Source organism: Gopherus flavomarginatus, chromosome 1, assembly GCF_025201925.1.
Source record: "Gopherus flavomarginatus isolate rGopFla2 chromosome 1, rGopFla2.mat.asm, whole genome shotgun sequence".
Lineage (NCBI taxonomy): Eukaryota > Metazoa > Chordata > Testudines > Testudinidae > Gopherus > Gopherus flavomarginatus.
In genome coordinates this window covers 213,928,039-213,951,723 of record NC_066617.1, presented here as the reverse complement: position 1 = coordinate 213,951,723, position 23,685 = coordinate 213,928,039, and the positions used below count along the sequence as shown (strand labels likewise).

The 23,685-nt window shown below is 38.2% G+C and overlaps 1 protein-coding gene across 16 annotated transcripts in view; it reads right to left on the bottom strand.

Annotated features, from left to right (window-relative positions):
- CASK (calcium/calmodulin dependent serine protein kinase) overlaps window positions 1–23,685 on the bottom strand; it is a 410,527-nt gene that overhangs the window by 2,466 nt on the left and 384,376 nt on the right. For 10 of the 16 annotated variants that reach the window (XM_050936495.1, XM_050936507.1, XM_050936501.1 and 7 more), the window contains 7 exons: window positions 23,379–23,414; window positions 18,975–19,171; window positions 17,882–17,997; window positions 12,707–12,787; window positions 12,517–12,597; window positions 8,677–8,879; window positions 6,091–6,174 (listed from right to left, as the gene is read on the bottom strand). In XM_050936495.1, coding sequence (XP_050792452.1) covers window positions 6,091–6,174; window positions 8,677–8,879; window positions 12,517–12,597; window positions 12,707–12,787; window positions 17,882–17,997; window positions 18,975–19,171; window positions 23,379–23,414 — 798 coding nt within the window. The remainder of the gene's footprint in view (window positions 1–6,090; window positions 6,175–8,676; window positions 8,880–12,516; window positions 12,598–12,706; window positions 12,788–17,881; window positions 17,998–18,974; window positions 19,172–23,378; window positions 23,415–23,685) is intronic. The other 6 variants (XM_050936496.1, XM_050936502.1, XM_050936500.1 and 3 more) reach the window with 3 other exon arrangements.

Below are 23,685 nucleotides of genomic sequence, written 5' to 3'. Positions count from 1 at the left end.
CAGGAGGCAGTGCAAATGAAATGTCATTGCACAGTGCAATATGGAAATGGGGCAAAACTACTCCCAAAACACTATGGCCAGTGTGGGCACACTGCATTGTTAATACCTACCCTGGTGTGATCCCACCAGTTCAGTTCTCTAGTGTACCAATAGATGCAGCCCAGCACTCCAGTGCTATAAAGCACAGAGCAGCGTTGAGTGGTTTTATTACTTGAAATTATTTGGGCCGCGATTTGATTTCCATAGTCTTCATATGAAGAGGTCAACTGGGTTCCCTTTCCTCAACTGACCAAGTATCTGGGATTGCACTGAATAAAAAAAAGATGTGGAAGCTGCACCTTTTGGGGCATGTGAAAAATCAGCATTCACTGGCAGGAAACTGGGATGAGGCACTTTTCCTTTCCTATACCATGAAACTAACCATTTCCTTGAGTACAGCTCTAAATCCTGACTGAATCGCTTCAGAAAAGCAGCAGCTTCCAACAACTGTACAATCCCCACTAGTCAACAGAAGGTGACACTCTCTCTCCATATTTGAACACTACATTCAAACATAAATATAGCCAAGTGCTCCACACACAAACGTGTACAGGGAATGTCCTTTTAAGGAGTATTATGCAGCCAAACAAGCACATGTGAAAAACAATATGTGCAGATTTGTCCTATGCTATTCTCAAGTCAATTACTGATAAAGAGAGACTTTAGATTGTGCTAAATACACCACTGGGACATCTACAATAATGCAGCAACCACAGCAAACTCCTCAGCTATCGTAAATTATCATAGCTCAGCTGACTTCAACAGAGCTTCAATGATTTCTACCAGCAGAGGATTTGATCTCTTTGTGTTTAAATTAATCTACAAAGTGAAAAATTATATTTGTATAAGTGCTACATTTTTAGCACTTTCAAGATATCTAATTAAAAAGGTACATTTTATGTCTGTAACCCCAATGTTTTAAAAACACACAGTACTGAACACTGTATATTTCAAATGAGTATAAACCTGAAGCCACTGCATTAATACTGTATGTTATAATATAAAAGGTTTTAGAACTTGGGACGTAAATGTAGGTTTTCACAATCAGTTTCATGCCTGTATCAGTAATACTCAGTAAATGTATGGATACAAACTTTTTAATCTACACTATTTTATAATGGTAAATTAGCAGAGAAAATAGAAATCTGCAGGGAATCTGTAAAACATGTGGGTATTTCCTTTCAAAAAAGGAAGACAGGAAAAGAACGAGAAGAGCAGTTCTCAAATCTTTACTTCTACTTGGCTCTCGTCCTAGATTTTGCAAAAACAAAGAGGGTATTTAGAAAATGTCTTTTAGATTATAGCCTTTAACTGTCACTGTTGCTCCTATATAATATTTTATAGACAACTAAGGAGATTGCATTTTGGGGGACCTACACTATTTACCCCCATGGAAATGCAAAATGTTACTTTTACCTACTACTAGGGGAATTTTGCACCAAAAAAAAAAAATTCTGCAGCAAATAATTAAAAATTTTACACGATATAAAATTCTGTAAAATGCTGCATATTTCATTTGTCAAAATAATGCAATATAATCACTTTGGCTTCAATTATTTTGGTAATTTATTTCAACTACAATATAATGGATGGAGAATTGGAGTGGAGAGCATTGGAGGAAATCCCCAAACCCCCATGCCTAACAGTAATGTAACTAGGTTTGACCCTTTATTTCTAGTTACAAGTCAACAGTTACATCATAGGCAACTGAACAGCAAATGAAGGCTGGGGAATCAAACTCACAATTTATATTGACTACTGACCATCTCCAGAAAGGTCAGTAGCAAACAGTTCATGGAGCACATTCTGATAGGAATTTCTTTCAGTCCAAAAATTTAGACCAGTTTTAATCACTGACGCACCAGAAGCATTTATAAGCCCATACTGTCCTTTACACCACTCTGGCAACGTAAAGGAGCTTTAAAACATTTACACCTGTTTTATACTCCTGAGGGAATTCACAAAGAGAATGGGAACAATTCACTAAGTAGGCAGGCTGCTACATTCTGCTCTGCCTGAGAGGACAGAGCCTGTCCCACACTTATCTCCTCAGAAACACCCCAAAACCCTGCCCCTCCATGCCAAGCGTGCTGCAATAGCAAGTGAGAGGGACAGAGTGTCTCTCTCCCTCTCACATGCACGACTCTACAGCCCCCACCCTCCCTTGGGTGGTGATTTACATCTCTACTGGCTGCTCTGGGTGCCTGAACCAACCTGCCTGCACTGTTGGAGAGGGGTGGATGACTGCTTTTGTGGCTTCCCTTTGCTTCCCCATCAGAAGTAATTTTTCTGTGGGGAAGCAAAGAAATCTGCAGGGAACATGAATTCTGCGCATGTGCACTGATGCAGAATTGCCAGAGTAGTACTTTTACTATTGTCCTTAAGAATGTAAGGTAAGTCTTTTACTTTACTGAATTAAGGATTGGCCTGAGCTGCAAAGTTCTGAAGTGGGTCCAAACTTCCTCAAAGTTTGGAGAGGAGGAGCCAGATCAAGGTTTTTTGTTTGGTCCCACCTCTAATTTGAATATACGACAGAATTATCACCTATCTGCATATTCCAGATTTACAGCATTATTTGTGCACGTCCTTTAAAAAAAACTGAATATCAGAATGCAAGATATATATCTAGCCACACTGGATAACAGCTTTGGCTAAATGTTTCTGATAAGGTGATTAGCAGTTAAAGGATTTATGTCACTTAGCATGTAAGTGACCATAATCAGGCTTCAAAGCTAACATCCCATTAAGACCTCTCTTTACATTGTGAAGATTAGCTTGGCAACCAGAAGGGATATCATTTTTTGTTTTAAAATTAAAATGTTAAAACTAGAGATCTGCTAGGACATTTGAAATCTCTAAATTTTGTATTTTCAATTGTGCCAGGCAGTAAGACATTTCAGGCCATGCATTTCTGGGGATTATTACATGTTTTGTGGTTGAAGATATCAAGCACTTGGTTTTGTGCCTCAAAAAACCAGGAGAACCATGCAATATTTACCCAGAAAGGCACTGTATTTTGTGTCTTTACTCAGTTACAGTGGGATCCCTGTAAACTGGAGATATTGTACATGCATTCTACTGTTGGTTAAAATGGCTCAACTGTGCATTGCAGGATAAGGCTGTTTGAAACGTGTCAGCCACCACGTCATAATGTGCATTTCCTAGAGTAGGAATAAAAGTCTCTGGGTTCACTTGGTTTTGAAGCGATCCTTTTTCTTTTTGCAAGTGAATGAGCTTCCGTTTGAATGAGCTTTAGCATATATGTTTGAGGTCTTTATTACTTCATACTTTTATTCTAATGGCAAAAGTAATGTTGAGTGAGAACAAGGATGTCTACGTTCTAAATCTAATTAAAATAATCAGGATTGCATCTTATCAGGTCCTAGCGGGTACTTACAGGCAATTTTCTGCACCATTTTGGCAGCTATATAAAATGAATACGAGTGCAGGAAAATGAAAAGAAAAGCAAAGATGACAATTCAAGAAAAAACATGAGGAAAAAAGACAGTTATTTACAGATGTTTGTGCATCAGGTGTTTGTAAAAATGAAACAAAGCAGGATAAAAAGGTCAAAAGGGCTATTCTTTATGCAAATAAATCTTTTGTAAAAGAAAAAATGAATGGGAAATATGAAGTATGCACATGAAAACCTAGGCTGCTAAGACACATCATACCACAATTTCTGTATATATTCCCTTCCCTCTCATGCAGCACAATAGATCCAGGTGAGTAGGACCCTACATTGCATTAATGTCCACTGTTATTACTTGTTTTTTAGAGTGAGTGTTAGCAGGACCAGTGCTAGTGTTTTTAGCGCCCTAGGCGCACGGGCATTTCGCCGCCCCGCACGCTGGTCCCGCGGCTCCGGTGGAGCTGCCGCAGCCGTGCCTGCGTGAGGTCCACCGGAGCTGCGGGAGCAGCGGACCGTCCGCAGGAATGCCTGCGGCAGCTCCACTGGAGCCACAGGACCAGGGGGCCCTCCACAGGAATGACTGCGGCAGGTCCACCGGAGCTGCCTGCCGCCCCCCTGACAAAATGCCGCCCCAATAATCCTGGTGCCCTAGGCGATTGCCTAGGCCGCCTAAATGGAAGTGCCAGCGCTGAGTGTTAGTGGCTCACAGACAGTGACAGTTTTAGCAAGTATTCAAAACATTAACGCATGACTCTGACTTTGCAATGGAGTCCACCTGGATGAATTATGCCACACAGATCGAATTGCAGGATCTGGGCCATAAAAAGTAAACAAAACTTAAAAGGAAATACAGCACAAGAGCATAATAATGAGACTAAATATCTGAACCCTAACCTTTCTTGGTTTAACTCCCCTATGTCTTCCATCTCAATGAGGAAAAACAAGCCCAATCTTGCACATGCCCACACTGTTGCTCAGTACATCTCAAACCAGCAATTTGCTTTCTCATATTAACCCTCCCAGTTCTCCCCCATCTCACATTCTGCAACATGAACTTCTGAATGGTCAAAAGAAAAGTACCACTGGTATTTCAGAGTGGGAGATTTGAAACAACACACTAGAGCAATCAGATAATTCTGTAATAACTTTGGATTTTTTTTAAATGCAAAAATAGTACTGAAGATCTTCAGGGGCTTTTGTGCATTTATAATGAGTTGCACGATAGTTCCAGCTAAAATAATCAGAAAAGTTGCATAACAATCCAGGACCGATTCTCACACTCTTGAGCCTTATTTATTTATTTATTTGTTTAAACAATTATGCACTCTGCTGTGCAAAAGAATATCTACCATTACAGGCGATGCAGCATTTTAATATTTGCTCACATAAATTTACAGTAAATGTTAACATCAGCAACATTTCAGAGAAATGATCACTACATCATTTTAACATAGCTAAAATCAGAATGTTCTGAGACATCTTCATCTCTGTGTTTGGGAAACTTAACAGTTAAAACAAAGTATCAGAGGGGTAGCCATGTTAGTCTGTATCCACAAAAACAATGAGGAGTCCAGTGGCACCTTAAAGACTAACATTTATTTGGGCATAAATCTGTTAGTCTTTAAGGTGCCACCAGACTCCTCATTACTTGAAACAAAGCCATTTGTCTTTCACTTTCCCCCCATAATTTTCTTGCCATTTTACTAATTATTTATGGTATTTGTGTTTGAACATCTTTATCCTTTCTGGCCCATCATTTATCTGCAAGAATCTGTAGTGAAGTCCTAATTCTATATTTGTGTTATCACACACATTATGTCTGGGGAAGCAGACTGTTGCTACAAACACAGAATTATCACTTCCCTGCAGGATCAAAGAGATGGAAGAGGGATTTGCTAAGAGAGAAAGTTCTTATTAAGATATAAATACAATTAACACCTTACTAGAAGAAAAAAAGGAAGGAGTTGGTTATAAATGTTTTGTTTGAGCTAAATCCTGAGGTCTTTATTTACATAAGCTCTCTTTGAAGATGAACACTTAACAATTTCTCACAAGCAGGTATCCCTTCCAGTTTCACAATTCCAAGTATCACAATGTTATTTGAATGTAATAGCCAGTTTCTGGTATATTGCTTTGGGATTTCTTTTCTCAAAGATGAAACTTAGCAACTTCCTCCTTCTACTTGGGGAGGAAAGAGTAAAGTAGTTTGAATGACTCAGAAACTGGAAATTCTTGGACAGCTGACCAATTAGCTGGCTCAATGGCCACAGCAAGGATTTTGGAAACAATTCTTTTAGGTAGGGAGGAAATAAAACTGAACAATACATTTTAAAAGGATATCAAATGATCAATACTAATCTATATATCAGCTGATGTTAAAGTTGTCACGTGAAGAGTTAAGAGTACTATGAAGTGCTTCCCTAGTAGTGACAGTGCATGGATCCTTGCAGCTCAAGTTTATATTTAAACGTAGGAAAAATCATCTGTTATTCAGTAAGATCATCTCAATCTTAACTTCAGTGGTGTTCGGACCCCACTATAAAATACAATTGGTCAGTTAAAATGTTGATCTTATTCACATACTGAATCACCCATTTAATTGTCTCCTGATAAAAACATTTACCTGTAATAAGCCTTACCTCATTAATGCCTGGGGTAATCGTAGGTGCAGCAATAAAAACAACAAAAGGGGCAAACTCTGCAGTTCTCAGGACCTTCAGTGCCTATGTAAAAAACATTAAATCCTTGAGAAGAGGAACAAATCAATCAACAGGATACAAGTTTAAATACACAAACAGAGGGAAGAACTAACAAGACTCTAGATCAGTTTTAAAATATAATCAAGAAATATTAAGAATTAAACACCCTGACTTACAGGTGTGCTTAAGTCTACAGTCACATTTACTCCACTAAGTCTTTGCAAGATTGGGGCCCAACCTGTAAGTTTACCATCCTAAAGAACTGCCAGGTTAAGTAGCCAAGATTTCAGATGCAGGGTATTTTTCCAACAGAAAAAACTAAAGATCAGTCTATATTTAAGCTGAAGAATTTGCATTAGCCAGAAAAACTTTTGCTCTGGTTATTCTCAATGGGTCAAAATGTAAATTGTACTTTATAGTAAATGCTGACTAAAATATACGAAAACATTTTCTGGTTGAGAATATTGTTCAACCTACAGATAAACATTTTTATTTTTGCTGAAGCAAAAATGTTCTGTTGTAGAAACTGTGAAGCTTTCAAAGCGTGAGGGTACTGAACATACTAATAATTCAATAACCATAAACTGAGACCAATGGCTCTGCTAGAGAGACCAAAAGCTACCTCTATGCAGAAAGATAATTGTAAAGACAATGGTTATGATTAACCTGACTCAAACAGTAATGATTTATAGGTGACATAGGTAGTTCCACAAATGAGGCCCTACTGCAGGGAGTCCCTCCTCCTGGCCTCTTCCAGACTGAAACTTGAGGTAGGTAGCAAGCAAACATAACCTAACTGATCTCAACTGTCGGGGCAGAATGTAGAGCGAAAGACACTTCTATTCCACTCCACAGCAGTATGAAGAGGCCCTTTGTTTTTTAACAAACAGCCAGCTGAGTTGATGTCCCTCTCTGCTGCTTGAAATCCACCTTCAGATATAATCAGTTGTGCATTGTTTCTACAGAAAAGAGGTCAACCTGCAAACATGGTTACATGAGTCAGGGAAGCTCACAGAACAGAGGATGCCTGAATTTGGAACACAGAAACAGGGTAATTAACTAGAACTGGGCTCATGGACAAGTACTACTATGACGCTAATGAATTAGGTGAGCTGCATTATACAATGTAGTCAGATATAGGGCCGGCTCCAGGCACCAGCGCAGGAAGCAAGTGCTTGGCACAGCCAACAGAAAGGGGCAGCACGTCCGGGTCTTCAGCAGCAATTCGGCGGCGGGTCCCTCCGTCCCTCTCGGAGGGAAGGACTGGCCGCCGAATTGCCACCGAAGAATGAAGCAGAGTGGTAGAGCTGCAGCCGATCACAGCTTTTTTTTTTTGGTTTCTTTTCGCCGCTTGGAGCGGCAAAAAAGCTGGAGCAGACCCTGGTCAGATATCTTATTTTTGTTCTGAAAGTCTCCACTTAGGTGAAACAAAATCCATCAACTGAACTGTCCAGAACCAAATCTATGATCTCCTGAATCCAGTCACAAAAGAAGAGAAGAGCCAACGTAGAGAAAACAGATAATATTGGTCACAACTTGTTAATTTTGCTCACAGGGGGATGAGCCCTGCAAACCAAAGCAGTGACTGGTGAAAAAGAATGCAGACAGTTCATAACCCAGGAAAAATAACTGTCAGGTTTGTTGTCTTCTGGGCTCAACTGCTCATATTTTTAATTGGTTTCTGCAAGTTATTTCAGGACTGGTCTCTTGTTTCCCTGTGTCCTTTAACCTGCTTGAATATGAATTCAAAGGCACCACAGCTAAAAGTAAAACATATAAATTCCTGGCCATCAACCGAAATTCATATCAATGTGGGGAGTTCCAAAGGAAATTAGTCAAAATGTTTCACTTAGGATTTTATATCCAGATTGCAACACTATGAATAAAGTACTCATATTCTTTGAGTTTGTGAATTTACCTACTCACTGATGCTATTATAACACACACAAAGACATTAATAAATATAGCTGTAGCCATTCTATAGGAAACACCTTCCTATGGTATCAGTGATTGACAGAGAATGCTATTTCTGGGATTGCTGACTCAGTAACAGCAGGAAAGTTGGGGGCAGTCAGGACAATGCAGAAAAAAATTCCCTCCTGTGTGTGGTATCAAAATGAAATCTAGGGCTGAGCATATTAATACATTACAGCTGGCCAGCAGACAATCAGCTGCTTCAGCGGACAGCTAAGTGCAGTGAGCAACCATGTAACAATAATTTCTCTTATTATATTAAAGTGTGCAGTAAGCAGATTTTCACAGCAGTACTGGTCCCTTGCGAAGCCAAATGGTGAGCTCATTTCTACTTATTACTTTTACCCTAATAATCAGTAGAAGATGATTTCATACACTGAAGTTCCTGTGTGGAACCATTGCTCCACATACTAAAAACTTTTCACATTAAATGTATGATGAATTATATGTCTTAAATTCTATGGTCAAAAAATGACCAGTGACAGAATGTAACAAAATAAAATTCAGGTGTCTCTGACAAGCTTTGCATTTTTATATATTTCCAATAAGTACCTGAGGCTCTACATCAAGTATTGCAATTAGTCCCTGCTCATGGATCTTCCGTATTGTTTCCAGTTTTGTCCCATACATTGCATCCTCATGGCTGCCATATTCCAAATATTCATTGTTGGATATATCCTGCATCATTTGGTCATGCGATACAAAGTAATAATTCTTTCCATTTTCTTCATCTTTCTTGGGAGGTCTGGTTGTGTCTGAAATGTCAAGGAATGCAAAAGGATACAATTTAAATGTGGATTTTTTGTTGTTCTATTAATAGTTATTCATGTAACAATCCATTCCCAAACTCTTCTAAATCTTGATTATTTCTGCATATTGTCAAAATTTTATTCACTTGCTCGACAAAGGCTTATGTTAACCATCAATTATTATTTTAAATGATTCTTTTAAACTTCAAAGGTGCAGGGAGAAGGGCATAAGGGGTGTGTGTGTGTGTGTGTGTGTGTGTGTGTGTGTGTCCCGTTTCTGTATAATTGCTACACAGAATGGTGTTTAGTTTGGTGGAAGACACTAGTAACTCAATTGACTTTGGAGCTTGTATCATGACTATGCGTAGGCTTCAGCCACAGGAAAGAGAAAGGGGTTTTGAAATCCTCCAAGTCTTCCTTGGTGAACAACCCCTCCTGATAGACACTTGCATATTCAACCCTCAGTGACTCTTGTCTGCCTTTAACTCCCTCCTAAAACCTTGATAAATTCTGCAAGAGGTCTACAGTGCACTCCTTCCTGCCTCTCCTGTCTCAATCTAATCTTGGGCTTCAAGGCATCATTCCGACTCTCCCCTTCTAAGGCCTTGGCCCCATCCTCCCAAAATTCCCTCATCACCTCTCATCCTCCCCCTCTTCCTCTCTCCTCTAATTCCCTTTCCTCAACCTTGTATCCTCTGGTACTATAGGTGGAGCTGATAGTACCAATGATAGTTAAGGCTGCCCAATATTTCCCATTATAACACTGTTTTCAATTGCTTATAACTTGTTGTTGCTGTTGTTGTTTTGTTTTTTTTAAACAAACACAACCATTTAGATCAGAAGCTCTCATATCTCCATGCTCTGGAACAGGGACATGAAATTTGGCGGGGTGGGGTCACCCTAATGTCAAGGATGTGTCTTTTGGTGTATTCAAGACAATTCACCCAAATATGGTTAAGTTAAAAGCATCACAGTTTCTTCCGAGCCTGTGTGAAGAGTTTGGTAGCTAGATTCTCCACTGAGCTTGCTCTAGCACAGGGCTGTAGAGTCTGTGCAGAACTTTCACTGTAATTGCTTCTCCCTGCTGCCAGGGGCTGTTGGGCAAAGGAATGTGGGAAGAGGAGAGTGATGCTGGTAAACTAGGTGCCAGCATTGCAAAGACTGTAGGTGTCAACCGAGCACTGAAATTCACAATTGGAAACCAGATCAGCTCACTCATATTTCAATATTGTTCAAAGTAGGTGTTAGACTTGTAAAGATGTCCGTAAGATGCTAAATACATTAATCTAACTTATAATGGCTGTATCCCATGCTATAAAGTAATATGCAAGTTTTGCTTTATAATTGTAAAAATGCCCGCTCTGAATTTGTGAACCTAGGCAGGAAGAGTGGTTCCTCTGCCCATCAGGAAGGACTATCAAAACTAAATGGGACAATATAGGACAAAAACTTTGTTGATTGCCCAATCCACCCATGAAGTTACATGCAGGAGCGATCACACTAATGGTCTGAGCTCTGGGGGGGAGGGCCTATAAACAACACCCTTACAAGAACTAGCTCTCTTTCTGCTGTTTGGACTTTCACAACGGCTGGAGCTAAGAAGTAAAAGCAGAGATCCCCAGGGTCAACCTGGGTTCACCCTAAAAGACATTCAGTGGAAAGATGAGAACATCTCTGTCACCTTTCAGAACCACAGACTGTAACTCATTTGTGCTTATATGTTGCCTGCCAGTGTTGTCTTTGGTGCGAGATCTAAGGTGCAAATTGATCTGGGGGTAAGTGACTGGTCTCTTGGGACTGGGAACAACCTGAATATGTTGTGATTTTTGATGTAAGTGACCATTTATCACTAACTTCAGTTTGCCTGGGTGGCAAGACAGACTGGAGTGTCCAAGAGTGACCCAATTGTAATACTTTTACAGTGATCCACAAGCTCACATTTGTTACTGGGTTGGTGAAATCTAATTACAGAACATACCACCAGTTGGGGTGCATCCAAGGAAGTGGGCTGTAGCCTAAGAAAGCTTATGCTGAAATAAATGTGTTAGTCTCTAAGACGCCACAAGTACTTCTGTTCTTTTTGCGGATACAGACTAACACGGCTGCTACTCTGAAACTTGTCCCGCTTTTTGACAGTGTGCCCTGAGGATGGCACTCATGGTTGTGAACCACTCGAGACAGCATGACAGAGGGATTTTTAGGAGTCATAAGCATATATATAGTAGTTTAAACCATGACCATGGATCAATTTGCCAGAGAGAGAGAGAGTGTGTGTGTGTATATATAGAAAAGGAAGGGACCTGGGATAGAGTCCTGAATGACATCAGGATGACTGCAGTGCAGAGAAAGAGGAGCTGCCCAGGGAGAGGCTTATTGAATAGTCAGAGAATTACAAGCACAAACAAAATCCCAAAAGCCACAGGTGGAGAGTGAGTGGTGGGAGAAGAATTAATTGACTGCTGAAAACAGCAGGGAGAGAGAGAAGCCCTGTAAAATTGGCAATGAGAGGGTCAGTCATTGGTGACCTTAGTAAAAATGGCTTCAGTGAAAAGGAGAGGGTGGAAGCCACAATGAAGGGGTTCTAAGAGGGAGTTTAGTGGGAAGCTGTTAAAGCAGTGGGAGTAACCAGCACAACCAAGGCGTTTGTGTGCAAGGAAGAACTCTTCTAAAACCCCTATGATTTTTCTGCATCCGCCAGCACAGACTGGTTCTAAAAATTAACACCCAGGGCTACATTAACTGTAAAAACAACGAACTCCCCATAACTACAACTCATCTAACCTTAATTATAAAACAAAAAGCTCACACGCTATAAATCTGTCTAGGTTCTTATGCCATAACCATCACTGTTGTGTCTGAGCACCCATGAAGGGGATCTGCTGGGTTCTGTGAGTGGAACCAGGGACAGTTAGCTGGTGAAAGTGTTTATGCCCCTGGTCTCACAATGCTAATTTGAGGCATAAATGTGTGCTCCCCACTTGTTAACTACACTGCAGAGGGTTCTGTGGCTCCTGCGGCAGGGCATGCAAATCCCATAGTGAGGATCTGTGGCAGCAAGGTCATGAAAGAGAATCAGGGATTTTGGTAACAATTTATTTGCAAACAGTAAAATGAATTGCACTTTGCTCTTATCCTCATCTCTGCATAATTCTACGGGAACTTAAAGTAACAGTCCTCAAGGGTGTACGTAGAGTAATGTGAAACTGAAATAAGGTAAATGTATAAAATCTTTAGTCAAAATCCAATTTACATTTCTTTTCATGGGAATTTTGTGACCTTAAGACCTTCTCCTGTCTTGACTGATCCAGACACATAAAACTAAAATACTTAAAAGATAATATATGTGAATAAAGTGACTGTTAGGTTTAAACCTTAAAATGCCAAACATTTGGGGGAAGGATCCCTCAATAAAATAGTATGAAAATGTTCCAAATGAAAGGGATGCTGTATATATTTAGGTGCAAGAAATGATGGTATTTTTCCATATCACACCCTCCTTCTGCCTCGCAGTATTATGATTCAACCACCCTTAACGTATTCTTAAGCTTTAACAGAGTACAATTACACATGCAATAATGAACTGGGCATATCATCATATAGATAATGCATATAATTTTGTGCCACATTTAACATTGCTACTTACGTGGAATAGGGTATGCAAATCTGTCTGGGTGTTTTGTGATGAGTGTATTTTTTATGTGTCTTCTTCCAACACCATGTGCACCTAATTCACAACACAAAGAGGAAATTTATATTCACCACCATTAAGAGATTCAAAACATACTGTTAAAATTACTGTTCTGTTTAGAATGATAAGGTATACTCAAAATTACCTAGTAAGACTAGTGTTTTCCTTTTGAATGCTGGCAGTTTTACTACTTCTTCATATGTGACGAGATCTAATTGATCAAATACTAAAACATAATATAAAATAGAAAGGTAAGAGAAAAACATGTATTAAGTGAGTTAAGAAATAGATTTTCATTTATGCCAAACTGTAATTTTAGTAACTCTATTAAATGTGCATTCCAAAACCACATTTCTAAAATATGTAAACTGACAATACTGAAATATATTTTAATTAGACATTTTATGGCTGCAAGTTTAATAAAAACATTCATTTTTAAGTCCACAAAAATGGTTAAAACATAACATTCAAAGCTATTGAAAGGCTCAGAACAGCTTACATGTCATTTCATACAGTATTCAGCAAATCATAAAAATTAGCTAAAATGGCATGCGATCACATTTTTTGCATGCCTAGGAAATTAGCAGTAGTAAATAAAGTATACAGACAGTGACCAACATGAATACAATATGAGAACATCTATTTACACTAAAGGTAGAGGCTACTTTTAGTAATCATGTTTTATCAGAGAATTATGAGCAATACACAAGCAAGTAGCTTGAATTCATGTTTTATGGTTTTCTCTTTAAATAACTACCATGTTACTTATAAGTAGAGTTCTCTTCAAACACATGCTACTTGTATTCACATGCTTTTGAAACTTTTGACACTGAATGAAGATTTGCAACAAAAAGTGTTGACATTTCTGCACAAGAAAGAACCTCCTCCATATTGAGGGCATATTTATTAAAAAAAAAATCTCATTTTAGTAAAATCTTAATTTAACTGCAATATATTTTCTGCAGTGCCTATCTGATCATTGTCAATTGCCAAGGTACAGTATGTGCATCAAATCAAGTTTTCCCCATTAAAATAAGCCTGTTCCTCCTTATAGCCAATAACAGAATATTTGTGGTAACACAATCATTTCAGTAAAATTCTAATAAAGGAATGAGGCAGGAGGCTGCTAATTATAAAGAAGAATGCTTTAATTTAGAGATTACTGATTGGCACAATCTTTATTATGAAAAAGAAGGGGGATCCATTCTAACAAGAATTACCATTATTACAATCCTGGGCTAAAAAAGGAAGGAAGGAAAGAAGTCTACTATATTATGGCTTTAATTAATCCCAGTAGTCATTGCAGTAATGTAGTTTGCAATTCAGATCCATTTAATGCACTTAGAAACCTCTGTACAACTACTTCAATACACTGTTGGTCACACTATAAACTGGTCAGTTTAGTTAGTTAAGACTTCTTAATTTAGAAAATATATGGATTTGCAAATTTGTTAGTCTGTCAGAAAACAGTCTGAATTCAATTCAAAGAAAAATATCTCCCTCAACGTTTCTCCAAATATTAAAATGTTCTTTTAGAGAAGGTTCTGACTATATTTTTCTTCACTCCAAGAACCTACAAAGATGGAATATACCTCTGCTGTAACTTGAATTCATTTAAATTAACTAACGAGTTTATTCAAGATTAGAAAGAGCTGTGTGTCTAATTTGTGCTTACCAGCTCTGCCACTTTAACTACCTAACCCTCAAATAACTCATCTCATTGGAAAAAATAATCTAGCCTTTATTCTTCCTGAACTGAAATACATATCAGCGACAAACACCACAAACTAATAACAAAAATGGTGCATATTAATGTTTTAACCACAAACTAGTAGCATGGAGAAGATATGCTTTAGTCTAAATGGGATTACCTAATGACTGTAGGGTTTCCATACACAAGTGGAAAATGATTTTTTGTATACAAGATATGAGGAATACAAGGACACATTTAAAAACAACTTTTCATGTTTCTGTGTAACTAGCTAATAAAGAAAAGGAGTTATTGAAAGGAAACAGTAAGAAGCAAATAAAGAGGCATTGTCACTTGACAGGTTACTTACATGCACAGAGGCCATTGGGAGTAAGACAGCATGAAAAATGTACAGGGGTCATTGAGATATGGCTTGTAATATATTAGTAAAATTAAAAGTATATGCACAAAATAAACTTTCCCATGCAATATTCTAAACACAAGGCAAATAAATAACATTAAGAAATGATAAACGCATTTTATAAAAGCTTGGCAGTATTCTCATAGTCATTATTTTATGCATACTGTGAAGCGTAATTTAAATTTGAGGAATGATATTTTACAAAGTCCTGCAATAGCATTTCTTTAAAAAAAAAAAATTCAAATACATTTAAATATCACTACAACGTATCTTCCAACACACCTGAAAATGGTAAGCGAATCTAAAAGACATACTATCAAGTAATGTTAACTTTGGTTAATTTAAAACAGACTTTTGAAAGATCTGGCATTCTACTGTACACTGTTTGAGGACTTGGCCCAAGACTTAAGAACTGATTAGGGACAAAAGTGAGTTGTGACAGCAATTATCTTTGCTGTGAAGGAGAAAATTCTGTCTTTTTGACTATAATAGGCAATTATACTATTTTCTACATGGCTTCACAAATTGTTTGATCTGCAAAGCAATCTAGTGAAAAGCACCACTGATATCCTGACAAATCACACCAAAATCTAAGCTATTTCTCTAAAATATTTAGCAAACCACACATTTTTAGTTGCATATAAGGCTGTTTTACCAACTACATTCCAGCACCTCCATAAAATAGTAGCACGGGAAAATACTCGGAATGGGTTGTTTAACTATTGATTAAGACTTAAAAAAAGGTGTATGTTAAAAATTTCCTGTGAATGCTCCTATAATAAAGAGGAGCAAATTCTACCTTTGGATGCTCTTGTGTGACTCCCTCTATGGAGTTTGAATTAGATTCCTCAGATTCAAACTAACTCTGCTGTTTTTTGTTCCTTGTAAGATCCAAAACAAGAAAGGGCCTATTTTCCAGTTCTGGGGCAGATGTTGCTAAAATCTTGTGAGAACAGCCAGTTTGTGACATCATGACTCAAAATGGTGGAAATCTCCAAACAACAGATGATCTTGTAAAATTTCTACCTTTTGAGATGAGAAATCTCACAGGATCATGACTGCCATTTGGGGCCCAAATCTTATAAGAACTGCTCATAAGATTCTGGCAACCACACATCCAAACCCTAATTTTTCACACACTATAACCTTATCTTGTTATGAAGATGAACAATGTATCCTTGGCCTATTGATACTAAGAGAATATGAGCTGGAACATAGGTTAAATACAAACTATTATAGCTCTACTCATTTTCACAAGGTTATATAAGCTCAGGAAATCAATCTAATTATGTACAAGAAAAAGAACACTGTAATATTTGAGAATAGCTCTATTCAGTACCACATTTACCAAACTTAATTATGTCTTATAGGTGTAGTATTATTTTAGTTAACCTCTTGCTGCCCTGCTATCTCCTGCATTAGACAATTAATTCCTCTAAATCAAAGACACGAAGATTGAATTAAGATTTTCCAAACAGACCCTAATTAGAACCCCCTAGTCCAATTACCCTGTTGCTTCTGAGCATATGTACCAAATGGTACTATGTCAAGGATACCATTTTTTCCCCTATGTTTGTTATGATGATCTTCTATTTTTATTTATAAATTTTGTGAGAAATATAGTGCTCTTGGAGGTGAGAGGCTAACAGCATTGGCCGTAGGTAGGAGTAATACAGGCAAGCAATATGCACGCCAGCACACCTCAATCGTAACCTGAAATATCCTTGCTATATCAAGTCACCGGGAAAGTCTGGCATGTATTCCTCATTCTCTCTAGTTTTCTTATTAATTTCTGTAAGATGGCTGCAACACTATTTTAATTAAATACAAATATTAAAACAGTAAGAGTAACTCAAACCAATAAGAGATGAAATTAAAAGATTTTCAACCTGTATTCTTCTCGTCTTTTAATGCTTAGATACAGTACAGCAAGAGTTTTGGAGCAAGTGAGCGATTTTATATTTAGTACCATATGTTCTACTGGAGGGCCAGTAGGACATCAGCTGTACTGACATGGCAATTGACATTACACTGTTACTAATCTTTTGAGAAAACTAAAAGCTTCCACTGACACCATAATGGGTTTTTTCTGCTTTGGACACCAGAGGGTCACAACTAGAAAAGCTGCAGTTAATGCAATACATAAAGACACTTCATTATAAAATGTTGGATATATGTATCCTGTGGTTCTGATATAATCCTTATAGCTCAAGTGACAAGAGTATCATAATGTATTACCATCATAGCTTTCAACATAAATAAAAATACAGTAAAAACAGATTAAACATATTGACTATTTTAATTTATTTTTTAATAGCAAAGTACGTCAAATCCACATAAAGAACTATTGGCTCTATCCAACTCCCACTGAAGTTAATGAGAGACTTGCTGGATCAGGCCCTATGAGTCTGCCAAATTTCCAGTTTTCAAAATTTTTCAGAGTCTACCAAAGACTTCATTCTTTTTATCATTCTAGATAGAATACAGTCCTCAGAACTCAGCAAACTGCAGGCATTAGGGGAATAACTTCAAAAGTTTGTCTAATTTCATCCAAATGCAATCATAGAATCATAGGGTGGAAGGGACTTCAGGAGGTCATCTAGTCCAATCCCCTGCTCAAAGCAGGACTAATCCCCAAGGTTATATATGTTTAAAGCTGAATCTACAGTATAACTTGAGAACACAGCAGAAGTTTTATGTTATTCTACTGTGAAACCACACTTTTTAACTTCATAGTGCCATTTATTCTTCTTTCAGCTGTAAAGCTTCAAGAAAACACCCTTTTGCAAACCATGTTTTAATCTACATAATCTATATTGACAAGAATGTCTGGATGCTGCTGCAGAGTCCTCTGTAGGCAGGAAGTATAGTATGGTATAAAACACTTTATACAGACTACTAAAGTTTTATCTTGTTGGCTTCCACAGTTCCTTGAAATAGTGAAACCAGAGCAGTACAATACTACTGTGGGATATGTTATGGTGAATTTATCTTGTTGCAGATTGCTTGGATTCAATCTTATTGGTTGAACTATAAGTTTAAATCCTGGACAGAGAATCAGTACAGAACTGCTGGTATAGCTACAGCTTTACTTAACTTTTCCTATATAACTCACTAGGTTCATGGCAGTGCCAGCTGGCCAACAACAAACGAGGTTTGGCTGGCAAAGCAATTTTTAACCCAGTCTCAAAGACCCTTGCTTCTCATACCTGCATTGTGCTTTGCCAAGTATTTGTCTTTGTACTGCTTCTTTTTCTTTCCAAACCAAGTACAGCTGGCCTGCTGCTCCTGTTTGGTCTTCTCCATGGCAATACAAGCTACTCGCCTGGCATGTGAAGGGGATGAAATAACTAATTAGCTCGTTGTTACGGACAACCTAGTACAGTATCCATTGATCACTGAAGTATTAACTCTGCTATTATAAATATGTATTTAAAAAGACATGTGATACTTCAAAAAGGCGGCTGTTTTAATTTACAGGTGTACAACAAGACTTCTCAAAACTTTCTTTTAATAAATTGAAGATGTTCAGTTGGAGATATTAATATTAATACATGTATTTTACAGGTGCATTGCTATAAGGACTGTTCTTAGAGCTCACAGCCCCTGAGAAAGAGCAGACTAAGATGGCTTTAAACCACATTTGTGTTCCCTGAAGCTAGGCTGCTTTAGGGTCTGGAGAGGCCCCTGGCATAATTCAGACAGGAGTGAAGACCTGGGTAAGTTACAGCAGTGTCCTGAAGCTGCTCTATAGACTCCAAAATCTCCACATTGATGCATGTTGCACCACCACTGATACATACCCCTCCCAACCCAGCATGCCTTCTATACCAGTGGTTCTCAACCAGGGGTACATGTATCCCTGGGGTATGCAAAGGCCTTCCCAGGGGTACATCAATTCAGCTAGATATTTGCCTAGTTTTACACCAGGCTACATAAAAAGCACTAGTGAGGTCAGTACAAACTAAAATTTCATACAGACAATGGATTGTTTACACTGCTCTATGTACCATCCACTGACATGTAAGTACAATATTTATATTTCAACTGATTTATTTTATAAGTATATGGTAAAAATATGAGACTAAGCAATTTGTCAGTAACTGTGTGCTGTGACACTTTTGTGTTTTATGTCTGATTTTGTAAGCACGTAGTTTTTAAGTGAAGTGATACTTGGGGTACGCAAGATAAATCAGACTTCTGAAAGGGGAACAGTAGTCTGGAAAGGTTGAGAACACTGCTCTATACCAAGATAAATATGAAAAGGATAAATTCATTTTTATAGAAAACCAAAAAAAATACCATTCTTGAAGCTCAGGAGAAGGAATGAGACCTGCAGTACCATTTTTGGAGTTCTCTAGTTTACCCTGCCACCAGTTGTGATCATCTTTGCTAATGATCTGGATAATGTCTCCAACTCTAAATCTGATGCCAGCTTCTTTGCAGGGAATGAGGTCGTCCTTTGCTGGATCATATTCAAATTGTGCTCTTACATATATCTATAAAACAGGAGTTCGTAAAAGACATTGCCATATTACCACTCACTGGTATTTAGTAGGTGAAAATTTGATCTGCACATCTAGCTACCACACACTGTATGCTTACAAGCAGAGGAAGAAACAATGATGAAAGCATAAGTGACAGTTGAAAACAATGGAGACAATGTGATGTTACCTGTAATACTTGTGACTTCTACATATTATAAAGTCTAGGAGTAACATCAAATGTTCTCATTCCGTGTGGACTCTTATCTACAAATCTTTAATACAGATGTTGGAATTGCTGAAAATTTAAAACTGAAATCTAAATCTGCATATTATTAGCAGTCATCTAAAATGACAGGTTGAAGGTTAGTACCACATTTCATGGCTTGAACTGTACTTCACCTTCAACAAAAGCTACGTACTACATTTTCAAGTTGGATGATATTTTAATGATTTTGATGGTAAGAAGTATTACTATATAATTATCAGTACTCCTTTAGACTAAACCAAATTCTCACTAGACATAATAAAAAACCCAGTGTAGTACCTATTAAATATATTTGCTTGGGTGGAATCTAGGTAATCTCTGTATAGTTTAAATTAGTGCAAATCCATTCTCAGTTGTATATACACTCATAGGTGCCAATGATAAGCAACTGCAGTTCTTTCAATACCAGTTTCTTATTTTGTGTGTCATCTTAGAACAATGGTACACCTCTACCTTTATATAACGCTGTCCTTGGGAGCCAAAAAATCTTACCGCGTTATAGGTGAAACCGCGTTATATTGAACTTGCTTCGATCCACCGAAGCGTGCAACCCCCACCCCCCCGGAGCACTGCTTTACCGCGTTATATCCGAATTCGTGTTATATCAGGTCGCATTATATCGAGGTAGAGGTATATTAAAATGAATAGTCTGAAAAGGGTATGCTTTCAGGAGCACAAATAGCAGAAATGAAGTTTTTAACTGTTCTGTTTTAAATAATATAATAAGGCTTTGCATTTATTGAGTGCCATGAATCAGAGGATCTCAAAGGTGTTAAATGTCCTGACCAAGGTCACATAAAACATCTGTGACAGAACTGACAATAGAAAACAGATATCCTAACTTCCAGAGTTACGTTAGTGTTAAAAGATCAGATGTGATGGTTTGGGAAATCGGTCAACGTACTTTAGGAATTCTGATTGATTTTATGAACTCTATGTATAACTAACCCTCAACATGTATTGAATCAGCTACTTGTTGACAGGAACCATGTCAAATACCATGCACTCTGACAAGAAGGACAATGAATATGCTAAAGAGACTGGCCAAGCAAAGGAAACTGGTGATCTCACGTTGTCTGCAGTGGGGGGCTGAAGCAATGGAATCCCCAGGAGAAAGGCAGAACAAAAGAAGAGGTATTAGAAGCGGCTGTTAAAAAGACACGTGCTCTCTCAGCTAGGGAGAACCTTTTGACTGTCATGAGTAATTGTCATAAGACAAAGAAAAAAAACCTGAAGGCTGAGCAGGGGGAAAGGAGCATCTTAAGACCCTGAAAGGATTGACCAAAACCCAAAAGAGTTCTTGGAGTAGTGAGGAAACTGGAGAGAGTGCTTTTGCATGCAAGGTTTGCTGTGGTTTGAAAGAAATGGATCCTCATATAACAGCAGTCGCTGCCACATTCCAGGTCTTTTATCAGTGGTCTCTGTGGAGAAGCTGGATATCAAGCTTATTATGAAGCTGTAGATCTACAGGATTATGATTATGCCAATTGTACCATATGGCAGTGAAACATGGGCACTGAGGAAGGCTGAAGAGTGATGATTGATGTTTTCACATCTGGTCGGCTTCAACAGCTGGTCCGTATTAAATGACAGGGCAGTCTTAGCAATGAGGATATTCGTGGCTGAACCCCGCAACCACCTCCATCAGCACTGGTTTAATTTTGGCAGATTTCTTGGTATGGACATATTATTGGGATGGAAGACCAATGAATTATCAAGTGTGTTTACTCAGGAATGCTGCTACATGGCTGACAATTATGTGGTCATTAAACATTTCAATGGCATGACAAGATTGCCAGTGATGGACACAGATGCACCATCAAGCTGGATCATCTTAAGGACCTAGCTAGAGATCAGTCTGGTTGACACTCAATGTGTAAGGAGGCTATGTCCCTTTGGGATTTGTAATGGTGGTGATGATGATTTGTTATGTGTGTATGGATCTGTAAATCTCTATGCTTTCCTTTGGAATAAAACACGTGTTTTTAAGAAGTTGCCCTCAAAAGCCTCTGGGTTGCTTGCTGAAACTGCCACATGTTCCTGAAGGGTTAAACTAAACCAGAGTACCTACGATGGTAGGGCTCTGGAAAAGATAATGGGGGGACCTGGGAAGGAAAGCAAAAGTCAGGTGAATACAGAGTCTTAAAGGGTGTTTCACAGAGCATCTGTACGACTGGACTCAGACTGCCTGGGACCTCTAGAGACAAAAGGAAACTGCAGGACTTCAAAAACAGGAAACAAAAGGAGAGTAACCCATTGCTCGAACAGGTCACCCTGCTGATTGAGCCTGATAAAAAAGACCTTTACATAATCTGTTCATCCTGGAACTCCTTGAATTTCATGGTTGTAATGATATTCCCATACAAATTATTCCCAAGTCTTTGCATCGCTAGAGTGAGGGGCTGAATCTCTAGTTCAGCCTCAGTGGAAGTTTTCCCTTCTTCAGAGGCAGACTGTGGAAAGCTTGGGCCTGCAAGAAGTCACTGATGAAGATGGAACTGGGGCCCCTTGTGCTATATGATTGTACAGCAGCTGAAACAAAGAAAAGTTCCTTGAAACTGCAGAGGAGAATCACTAGGAAGCATCTGCAGAACCCTTAACGGGGTTTCTTTGAATCTTCTAAGGAGGGAAAAGTCCTGCTTTGGCCTGTGAAACTATGCAAGATTGTTTTAGTTCAGGCCAAGATCATAAGGCTAAGAAGGGACTGAAAAATCCCTTGAGCTCCTTATGTTAAAAAAAATAATTAAATAATGGAGAGCCCCCTGGCTCTTCCGACCCAAGATGCACTTCTGAGGGAGAACCTGCACCAACGGGTGAGCGCCTTTTCCCTCTCTCCTGATGGTGAAGGATGGTTTCACATGTCACCTGTCTCCAATGCAGCCAGTGCCCTCTGCTCCCTCTACCTGTGCAAAAGCAAGGGCTGCTCTTAGTAGGCTAGATTCTGCCATACTTACTCACTCAGAGTACTGCCTTGCTCCATAAATAGCCAAGAAAGGTCCTATCCAAAGAGCCCAAAAGCAGAATCTGGCCTAAAGAAGACACCTGTCACTGAGGATAAAGTGCTGCTGGAGCCAAGCAAACATTGCAGTGTGTATTTCAAATAGAGGCATGCACATAATACACAAATTCAGGTATATAATTACCTGTGTTTGGATATTTACACACCGTCAAATATTTAACTAAACCAAGCTGCTTTGTAAGCACTACAGGAAAAATGAAGATGGACTGTAATTCAGTTTACAGAGATATGAGCTAAACATTATAAAAATCTTTGAAAAGAGATCAGAAACAAAAATAATCTCTTTCCCTTAAATTTCTTGTGAAATTTGCTCAACGTTTTCCAGAAGAAATCTGCACTCTGGAATGAAATGTAGTGCATGAAATTTTCAGTGTGCTGATTTTGGTAAAGCTAAAGTATGGGGTTGTAAATTAGCCTTATAAATGGGATGATAACTTCAGATTTAGTGGCTCTTCATAAAAGTAATCCTTAACATGTAGTAAACATTAATAACTAGTTATGAACTAATTAAAATACTAAACTTTTAAAGTTTTCTCAGAATGTTTTAAGTTATTTTAAGCTTCCTTTATTTGCCTTAGTTTGATCTAAATTCCTGGCACAGAATACAGCTGTACTTTATTCCGAAGTGAAAACCTGTGCAGGTTTCAAATTTGAACAGTGCTGTACATGTCTATTAATGTGTTCTTAATAATTAAAACAACCACACAGTCTGAAATTACAATGAACTTCCCAGTCTCTCTCACACATATAAATGGATGGAAAAAACATTACTGTGAATTAGACATAAATAATGAGTTAAAAACAAAACGGGATGCATTCTTCAAGCTTAAATGTTATAGTCCAGCACATACAGAATACAGAACGGAAAAAGGTAAGAAGGGGTTGGCTACTAGCAGCTAAGTTTAGAAAAGCTCCCATGGAGGATATCTATTCACCTGTCGTCCTTTTGGTTGTGTTGTTGATGGCAAGTCCTGCAGAACAAAGCCAACCCAGGAGAAGAAATTTTCATTTTACTTTTTTAGAGTATACAACACAATTTGTTAGTATAATTTGTTACATTACAGCAAAATGTTACATTGTACATAGGTATAAAACATAAACTCATTTCTTAGAAGTTCTTATTTCTTAAGGAATATCAAACCCAGGCTGTTTAGCAGCAAGCTGAAGAAAGCAGGTAAAAGTTTAAGCAGATAGAAAATGTGCTTTTTCTTAAATAAATGATTCAGCATCTTCAACACAAAA